The 9,869-nt window shown below is 35.6% G+C and overlaps 2 protein-coding genes across 2 annotated transcripts in view; one reads left to right on the forward strand and one right to left on the reverse strand.

Annotated features, from left to right (window-relative positions):
• Positions 1 to 1,808: 1,808 nt before the first annotated feature.
• Positions 1,809 to 9,869, forward strand: part of LOC100183462 (eukaryotic translation initiation factor 4B) — a gene marked incomplete in the record, with an annotated part of 8,457 nt that continues 396 nt past the window's right edge. The window contains 12 exon segments of the mRNA XM_018812093.2: positions 1,809 to 2,039; positions 2,409 to 2,561; positions 2,685 to 2,872; positions 3,721 to 3,880; positions 4,359 to 4,463; positions 4,933 to 4,982; positions 5,248 to 5,435; positions 5,653 to 5,739; positions 5,943 to 5,987; positions 6,249 to 6,350; positions 6,575 to 6,724; positions 7,087 to 7,208. Coding sequence (XP_018667638.1) covers positions 2,021 to 2,039; positions 2,409 to 2,561; positions 2,685 to 2,872; positions 3,721 to 3,880; positions 4,359 to 4,463; positions 4,933 to 4,982; positions 5,248 to 5,435; positions 5,653 to 5,739; positions 5,943 to 5,987; positions 6,249 to 6,350; positions 6,575 to 6,724; positions 7,087 to 7,208 — 1,369 coding nt within the window.
• Positions 7,326 to 9,863, reverse strand: LOC104265743 (zinc finger BED domain-containing protein 4-like). Its single transcript, XM_009860406.2, has one exon. It carries the CDS (start codon positions 9,686 to 9,688, stop codon positions 7,769 to 7,771), a length of 1,920 nt encoding a protein of 639 aa, XP_009858708.1. The 5' UTR covers positions 9,689 to 9,863; the 3' UTR covers positions 7,326 to 7,768.

Below are 9,869 nucleotides of genomic sequence, written 5' to 3' on the forward strand. Positions count from 1 at the left end.
TAAACAACTATTTCCAATAAATATATATTCTAACAAACCGTTTGTTTGAAAGTTTTTAATTAAAATTATTAAATAGTTAAATTTCCTAAAAAGTGGTAAACTGTAAGCGTTAACCTACCAAATATCTAAACTGGCCTAATAAACTTGAATAGTTTGTGTAGTTTTTGAAATAAACAGCTAAAACCTTCTAAAACTACTATGCGCCTATCTTTTACAATGGAGACCAAGCGAAATGGGGACGGAGTTGGCGGTCACGTAAGTAGAAAAAAGAATATATCACGGTTTTGGGCAGATGCGCGTTCTACTCTTTTTTATTTCTGTGGTATTATCACAGATGAGAGAAGCCACTTGTAAACTCGTTATATATATATTTGTAGATGCAATCTTTACCTTAAATTTTAAGGTAGGCCTGCATTTTGAAATTAGCTCTTTTGATTAAACAGTAAAGTAATAGGTAATTATATTCACTAATTATGCAGTTTTGAATCTGAAAATCCAGTTTAAAAATTATAAATATATCAATCAATAGATTGAAATATAAATGCTATCACTAAGAATTAAGATAAGTGCGGAAAAAATCTTGCAAAAAGTAACAACAACAACAGGAACAACTGATCCACGAAAAGAGATCTGCATAACCACATACGTGCTCAGAGATGGGTTGCCAAATATTTTTAAAATCATATTACATGGCGTTCTTTGATGATACTACGAATTAGTACTGTCGTACCTTTATTAAATGAGAACAATTAAAATGATATAGTACAACGGGGGAAGATGGGACACTTAAGCATATATTGCCAAGTATTTCCGAAATCAAAATAGATGGTGGTTTTTGGGTAATACCACAAATTGGTACTATCATCCTTAATAAATTGACACCTAAAAAGATATCAATAAACATGCGAGGAGTTATTAAGCAACTCGCACAACAGGTGAAATTTTACAAATTCGAAAAACAGAGGGTAAGACGGGACAGTTTAAAATCATTGTTAAATTTGATTAATAGGTGTGTTTATTATTAGGAATGCACGTAAATAACTCGAATAATACTGTCCGCTTTAAAAATAAAGTGTAAATGTTCTTTTCCCTACCCTGCTGGCTGCTTTAGTTAATTTTCCTAAATAAGTGCTAAACTGTAAGCGTTAACCTAATAACCTCCCAAAAACTAAACTGGCCTAATAAACTGGAATAGTTGGTGTAGCTTTAAAATGAACAGCTAAATCCTCCTAAAACTACTGTGCGCCTATCTTTTACAGTGGAGATCCAACGAAATGGGACGAAGTTGGCGTCGCTATATGTGTCCTTGGGCAAGACCACCTTTAGGCTACCGCAATTGCTTTTTTATTTGAGGCTAATAATTTGGACAACCCATTAGTAACCTCTGGGTTACTTAAGATCTCAGGTACGTTTTGGACCCACCGCTTGATAAAAAAACGATAGTAATTTTTAAATAAACGATAGCAATGCGGTTTTAGATTCGAACATTCGTTTACTAAAATGTATGAATATTCCACGTGCTCAACTGTTTAACCAAAAGGCACCTAAAATGTATTTTACATGCCTAAAATCCGTATATAATTATGTTTATATACGGGTTAAGCCCAAAATGTATCACTGCGTGCCCTTATAACAGCTTAGAATACTACGGTATAATATCTTTATGCTCGTACAAATAACAAGCAAAACTGAACAGGATGCGCAGCGTGGTGTTGGTACAAGTGTGAGGTTTTGGTTTTAGAGTTTAAAATTTTGATGAGTAAGCTGTCGACGTAGATTGACTTTATTTGTTTGACATATTTTGAATTTATTTGTTATGCTGCTTTGTGTGGTGGACTATGTCAGCAAAATGTTTGGTTGGTTAGTTTAGTGCTAGTGAAGTTTACTCCCCCGTCCCCCCTTACGTGTAACGTGTTACGTTTAATATAATAAAATTGTGTTCTAGATTAACGTAATAACTCACCGTTCATATTCTGTGGGTTTGCAAACTTGTCTTAAATTTTGACATTGATTAGGCAACATGGCGACCCCAACAGCTGGTGAGTAATGTGACTATTTTTATTAATTAAAAGGGAAGATGTTACTGAAGAATCTCCCCCCTACCTTATCTGGCCTCTAAACATAACCAGTCTGTTCCTAGCAAACCTGCGACAAACAGTTTTTTTGATTTAAGTGCGATTTTGACATAAAATACATGGCCGAATTGTTTAAATATAAGATTACACAAACGCTGTTTATAAAACCTAAATAGCCTATTCGTTGTGGGTGATTCGGAAAGTGTTTTTACAAGCACTCGAAGTTACAGCAAACCAAAATCGTCAAAAGTGAATTTTCCTGCTTTGCCTTTCTGCACCTATAGTTGCAATGTGATTAAAATGTTTTGTAATTCTGCTGTTTTTACTCCAAAGCAGGAAAGAAAGGCAAGAAAAAGGCGAAGAACACTAAAACTTTATCTTTGAACGACTTTCTTGGTGACACACCTGGGGCTTCCCCTGGTGTGATCAAACCAACCTTGGATTGGGCGGATGAAGCCGACCAAGAGTTTCGATCAATGAGCACATGTGAGATATTAATATAAATGTTGTAAAACAATATTATATTAATTTTAATTCAAATATAAGATTTTAATTTTTAATTATAATAAGGTGACCCTGTTATCTGTGTACTATATTTTACATTTGCAGCGATGCCGTATCAGAATAATTCAAACAAGAACAAATTAATTCAACTTCCCACTGCTCCACGATCATCAAGATCAGTTGAAATTGACACAAGCAGGATTCCTGACAGTGGTCCTTACACTGCCTATGTTGGGAATCTGCCATATGATGCAGATGAATTTGTTCTGCAAGAATTTTTCAAAGATATACCTGTAAGTATATAATAATATTGTTTGACATATGTGATCCAGAAAATTCGGTAAGAAATGATAACAAGCAGCTCATAGAATACCATGAGAGCATGCTCGACTTTCATTCTGTAACATTATTCTGGAAGCTAATAGAATTAGTTTTTGTATTTACACTTACCTAGAATGCTTTTCCTATAGTTGCAAGACACTTTAAACCTAGATTACACTAAATATAATTGCTTTGTTATTTCACAAGACTATTCATCCTAACCATACACCATAGCATTGTACGAATTTGCACTAAAAAATGTATTGCAAATCCATTACAACATAAATATTGTTATTTTGACCTTTACATACAATAGTGCATGCTACATGGTTCACAGCCACAATAACTTGTTTTTACGCATTGGTGTTTGCGCGAATCAGCAACATAAACCTGACTGACCACGGAAGTTTACACATTAATGTCATTAATCCAATCTAGAAGTCGCCTATCGTAAACGTATTGTAGGTTTACCTCTAGACAAACTTAACGCTTGTTACAACAGTGCTAATTACTAATAGGAAATGATTAACATATGGACCTCACTGACCGCTTCCATATACATGGAATAACATCGTTACCATAAAGTGGTTCATCTTATATGTTTTCCTCAGAAAAACCTAACTTCCCCCTTTCGCCAATCACTCTAACTATGCTTTACCAAGTATGAGTTGGGAAAGGCAATGAAAAAAGCTTTTACACAATTCCACACGTTAGAATATTTCTTCTTGATTTTGGAAACCACTTTAATAGACTTAATCGTGTTATGTTAACCTTATTATGTTTTTTTTTTACGTTGACACAATATGTTAATTTATTACAGATGACGAACGTAAGACTGCAAGAGGAGAACGGCAGGTTTAGAGGTTATGGCTACGTACAGTTCCCTGATAAACAGTCTTTGATCCAGGCTTTGCAAATGAACGACGAAACTCTTCAAAAGCGAGTTATTCGTGTTGATATTGCTGACAATCAGAATAAAGGTAATGTTCGTTGCTTCTTCATCATTTTCTTGTTGTTATATCAATGATCTATATAACAAAATTTAATTACAAAAATTAAAAGAAAATGACTTTAATAAAGGAAAATTAAAAAATATTCCATAATAAACTTAAATGGCCATTCTTTAGATTACATCCAGTACCAATGTTTTTGTTTGATCAAAAATATTTGGCCACTTTTAATATTCTAAGTTTTCTGTGACCCTTTAGATTAAAACTATTTAGGATTAAAAGTGAGTATTTGCCATTATATGCTGAAGGATATTTTGGGACTTGGGTAGTCGTTGTTAGCGAGCCCATCACATTAAGCTCTAACCCTCATTGTTTTTGTAGCCTTTTGTTTTTTGAATACATACCACCTTTACAATCAGTAATATTTTGTACGCTTCAGTTGTCATTAACTGGAATAGAGTTGTATTGTTTTGTAATAATAAATATTGAGGTTGTTTATGATCCACAGAGGGAAAAGGAAGAGGGGATCGGTATGGAAGCTTAAGTGGTGATCCGGATCGCTTGGAGGGAAATTGGAGAAGAACTTCCAATGATCATCTAAATGGAGGTCCAGGTCATTATTATGGTTTTATATTAATATATATTATATTAATATATATATAGTTTGTTTTCTCTCATCGAAAGTAGACATACAGTAACAATACAATGTTTGTTTTTATATTTATAAACTAATATCACTTGATGAAAAGTTTAATTATAATAGTACTTTATATTTAATATCAAGCAGTGCAGTGAATAACCATGGTGACATAAGTGACGCAGAGAGATTAAATATATATATATCGGAATTTTGTTTTTTGTCAGTATCATATTTTTAAGAAAGTAATCTTTATCGGTTTGAAATCATTAGCATCTATTTGTTAACCATTGCTGCCGACCCTGCAATTATAAAAGATACTTTGGCTTGTTATTTACTGTTTTCTTTACAAATTCTATTTTAATATCGCAAACATAATGCTCTAAAGACTGCAGTTACCATTACATACAAGATATGTGATGAAACGATTTGTTTTATGTTGTAGGTTCCAATAGAGGTGAGGATAGCAGATGGGGAGGTCGAGGTTATGAACAGGTATGTATAATATCCTATGTTATGTCATACTATAACACTGTCTAAATCTGCTTTGTATTTTTTATCCATTCGTGGTGACTTCATACAATCTTGCTTACAAGTTACCAAATGTGCCGCTGTTATGCCTTGTGAATATTTTGCTGTAGACCACCAACTTGAACAAAACATTATTAGCCACTGAGTTGGAGCAGTTAACAGAAAACGTGTTGTCCTCACGCATGTAATGGTCTGCCAAAGCCCTTTGTAATTAAGTTATTTCATCCAGAACGACCGTGGTTCCCGTTTTGGTCGGGATAGATATGGAGGTGGTCGTGATGGAAGATATGAATCAAGTTTTAGCAGAGGAGGTGAATCGGAGCAATGGATGCAACGTAGGGAGCCACCGAAAGAAAGACCTCGACTCAATCTTAAACCTCGTGAAAAACCTCTCAACCCTGAAGCTGCTACAACAAGGTGGGCTTGTAATGTTGCAATGTTAAAAACATGTAAAACTCAATTTTTATTAAGAACAATTAACTGTTTTTTTGCTAGAACAAACACCTGTGTTGCTAAACAGCAATATGTAACAGTCAGTAAAAAAAACAGAAAATGTGTTACAATAAAACTCGTGCCTCAATGGTTAAACACTTGAACTTGAAGTACATGTAACCACTGTATCTTACACATGTAGATCTTCCTCAATATTTGGATCCGCTAAACCTGTTGATACGGCTGCTCGTGAAAGAATGGTGGAAGAAAAGTTACTGAAACAGGAACAGTAAGAAGTTAAATATTAGCTTGTGTATGTGACTTGTAGAAGAGAAATGAAAAAAGCGGTTATGCTCATCAAAGGAAAATCCCATTTATACATAAGTTTTCCAATCTTTTATTAGCAGTGTGGTAGTATGTGGTTATACTGTCTATAAATACAGTAGCAATTTTTTTCTTATTTCTTTGTTTGCTTTGAGATTTTTGTTTTAGAAGCCTAGCTGCTGACAAGCCAGACAGTGTTGCACCACAGAAGAAGTAAGTGGCCTTAACTTCTATATTTGATTCTTTACATCAATTTTCTTCTTACATCGGTAAATTCTGTAGTTCTTGGTTGTGATCATAGAATTATTTGCGTGTTGCTTTATTATAGGAATGAAACTTGTATTTTTGGTCAGCTCCAAAAGTATAATTGTCTTGCCAAAACTGCCTAAAAACTTCTGCTGCAAAATATGTAACATGTTTATAAATCCTTACCTATTGCAATACTACACAATGGTAATGTTTTTGCTTCTGCAGATCACAAAATATCTTTGGATCGGCAAAACCAGTTGACACTGCTGCCCGTGAAAGAGAGATGGAACAAAAAATTGCAGAACAGGAAAAACAAATTCTTGAAAAGTAATTTTGTTTACATATATATTTGAATATAAAACAGAAGGAATAAATTAATTAAAGATACATTTTTTTCATAGTTTCATTGCCAACCAGAAATACACATTTGGTTTGGATGGTGTAAGGGTTGTTTTTAAAATATAGTTTTATGCAGTATTCAATTGTCTTATCACATATGCTCATCACAACCAGTGCTTGACTTGCGATAATCATTGCTCTCTTGTTATTAGGGCTCAACAACCAAAGCCAGCCCCGCCCACCCCAACACGACCTTCCATATTTGGTAATGCTAAACCAGTTGACACCTCGGCTCGTGAGCGAGAAATTGAAAAGAAAATAAGAATCCAGGAGCAGGAGATGACACCAGAACCACAGGACAGGTTTGTATCTACTTATTATGATAAGCGCTATATGACAGTAGTTTATGCACATCAATTCAAACTAATTAAATACTTAACAGCCTCATGGCAAGTTATCACATCTATTATTAATGAACAATTGTCCATGAGCATGGAGTGTAAAACACACATTTTAGCATTGTGGGCTAGGACAAACCAAAATTTTGAAAATTTTTATTGCAAATTTGGGTTCAAATGTTATATTGTAACTTGTGTTTTTATTGAACAAGTTTCCTCACTTATGCGATGACTCTCTTGGGTATTGGTTTAGTGATTGTGGTTAAAAATTGTTGGCTTAGATAGATGATGCATTTTAAATGTGATATTTACATGAATATTAATAGTGGCATTCATAGAGAGGTACGTTATTATCCTCGAAGATTGAGTGAAAGATCAGATGAAATGAGTATAACTTCACCAAAAAGAAGATCCAGAACATCTTCAACAAGATCTTCTGATGACCACGGTGACAAAACAAACTTATTTTACCCAATATTAAATAGACTGATATGTGATGAAATTGTTTACATGGCAAAGCAAACATTTTAATCCTAAGTAATATAAAACAAATTCTTTCATACTTACAGTTATAATAAAATAGGGATGGGCCGAATCGATTCCGAATCCGAATATTCAGCGTTGTTCGACGCATTTTTAGGTATTCGATCGAATCCGAATATGCGTGGTCGAATCCGAATATCTGTCTCTACTTTATATCGTAATGACTTAATAACCTAATAATTGATCCGGACGCTAAACATGTCAGCGTCACAGCGTGTATTACTAAAAGCTTCGTGTATGCTGCTCCGCAGTACTAATTTCGGTCGCAGCACAATTCTATCGCGCCAATCGTGATAACATTTCTTTTCGCGCCACGTAATGCGCAATGATGCGTGTCAACGAATTCACGACGTCGTTTCGTTGACTCTGACGTTGAGACGAACAATTTTCAACTGAACGTATTGTTTTATTTACAATCAAACCTTTATTTACAACAAATGCGAACAGTAGGTTCACAGTGCAATACTAATATTTAAAGTCAAGTTTTTGTAAGTTTACGTGTAGAAACGTTAGCATTTCCACGTTTGAAGGACTCAATCGGTTTCGTAAAGGGGAAACTATAACACCTGATGAGCTAAACAAACGCTCCGATGATACGCTAGTGGGTGGACAAGCTAAAATATCGATTGCAAGTTTAAATAATATCGGCCATTGTACACGGCACTGCAACCAGAACTCCAAAGGGTTTTTATATTGCTTTATTCTTGGTTTGCGGAGGTACTGCTCTATTTGTCGGTGGATGTCAGCTTCAGAAACGGCTACGCCAGTACAAGACGTAGTTTCAACTCCCTCTGTCTCCAACGCTGCAAATGCCAATGAGGAACAATTTTGTTCAGATGATGAAGACGATGACGAATGGTTTAACTCTGTATCATGGGCAGATTCCATATTACGTGTGACGTCACTTAAGCATGAAATTGCTGTTTGGGTAATGATGTTAATTATGCCCGCTTTTTGAACGTCACCACTTACCCACGTCAATTTAACTCGTGGATCAAGGACTGATGCAACAGCACATTTTTCATATATTTCGTTGTTAAAGAAATATGCTTCTCGTGGTTGCAGAATACCCGGTTGTGGTATCGCAAACCGACGTGAAGTTTCGTTATGTAACCTCTCGATAAATGGCACAACACCGGCCAGCCTCTCTTGCTCCGGTAATGTTGAATTCAAAAAATTATTAAGTTTCATTAAAATGCTGTTCTTTAACGGCAAAATTATAGATAATGTCGCAGACTCCCGCGATACTTCCTTGGTCGCAACATCAAAAATCTCTAAAATCGTCACCAAAGACTGCGAAATTTTCCACTCTGCAAAAGGCAGAGTATCACAGATGCCATCATTTGTGGAGAGGTAATTGATGACCTCTCGCAATTCTACAATACGCTGAATCATTGCAAAAGTAGAATTCCAGCGTACCGGCATGTCCTGAATAAGTTCCAGGGCGCAATCGCTGTGCTGGAGTTGGTATTTACGCAAAGCACTTGTCTTGCTTGGTGACCTGTTAAATTGCCCAACGATGTGTCGAATTCGGGACACCGTGTTGTTAACAGACCGCTGGGCATTGTTAAGTGCATTTTGCACTATAAGGTTTATTGTATGGGCCATGCACCTTACATTTCCTATTGAGCCATCTTTAAGTGCCTTAACCACATTGCCGGCGTTGTCAGTAGTTAAAGCAGAAAATTTAACATCCCATGCACTTTCCTGTTTTTTTATTTCATTCAGAATATGTTCTGAAGTGTGCTTATCTTCGAATTGTGAACAAGCAAGCACAACGTGTGCAAGTTTTAACTCTCCTTTGTTCCACATCACAAAGTGTCCAGTGAGGCTCGCGTATGACACTTGCTGCCGACTTGTCCAGATGTCCGTGGTGCCATATATTAAACTGGCAGAGTTTTTCAGCATTTCTTTTATTTTTTTTTGTACATTATTATAAATAGATGGTAATTTATTTGTGGTCAAATATTTTCTGGATGGGATTGAATACCTGGGTTGCAATGTATTTATTAATCGTTTAAATCCAACACATTCCACTATGGATAGAGGTAGAAAATCTACAGCGATCATTTCGGCCAAAGCATTTGTTATCGCTGCAGCAGTGGGGTGAGAGGCATCGAAACACTGCTTTTTTGCAACGACTTCTTTCAATGTGGCTTGTCTCTTTTTTGGAACAGATTCTGTTTCAGTTGGTTTCTGAGAAGAGCCTGCGACGTCAATATCATGCCGTGCTAAATGTTTCCACAGAGCTGACGTTGTAAAGGAGCCAATGGTTTTCCCTCTGCTAATTTCTATGCCACATATATTGCATTTCGCCTTCACACTCTCCTTATTTTCTAGGTCATAATATTTCCACACCGCAGAAAACTTTCCATGAGTTGTCATTTTTTAACCGGTTTATAACTATTACTGTCGCACATCAAAAACATTAAGCTGCTATGTTGCGAAAATGATGGCGCAAGATATGTTTAGAACGGAAGTATTCATGTTATCATAATGGGTATTGCTCTACCGCTCATGTCGTAATACCGAAAGTTTTTAATTATCAGGGTNTGTAACATGCGAA

The sequence above is a fragment of the Ciona intestinalis genome, chromosome 5 (genome assembly GCF_000224145.3).
Source record: "Ciona intestinalis chromosome 5, KH, whole genome shotgun sequence".
NCBI classification, from domain to species: Eukaryota; Metazoa; Chordata; class Ascidiacea; order Phlebobranchia; family Cionidae; genus Ciona; species Ciona intestinalis.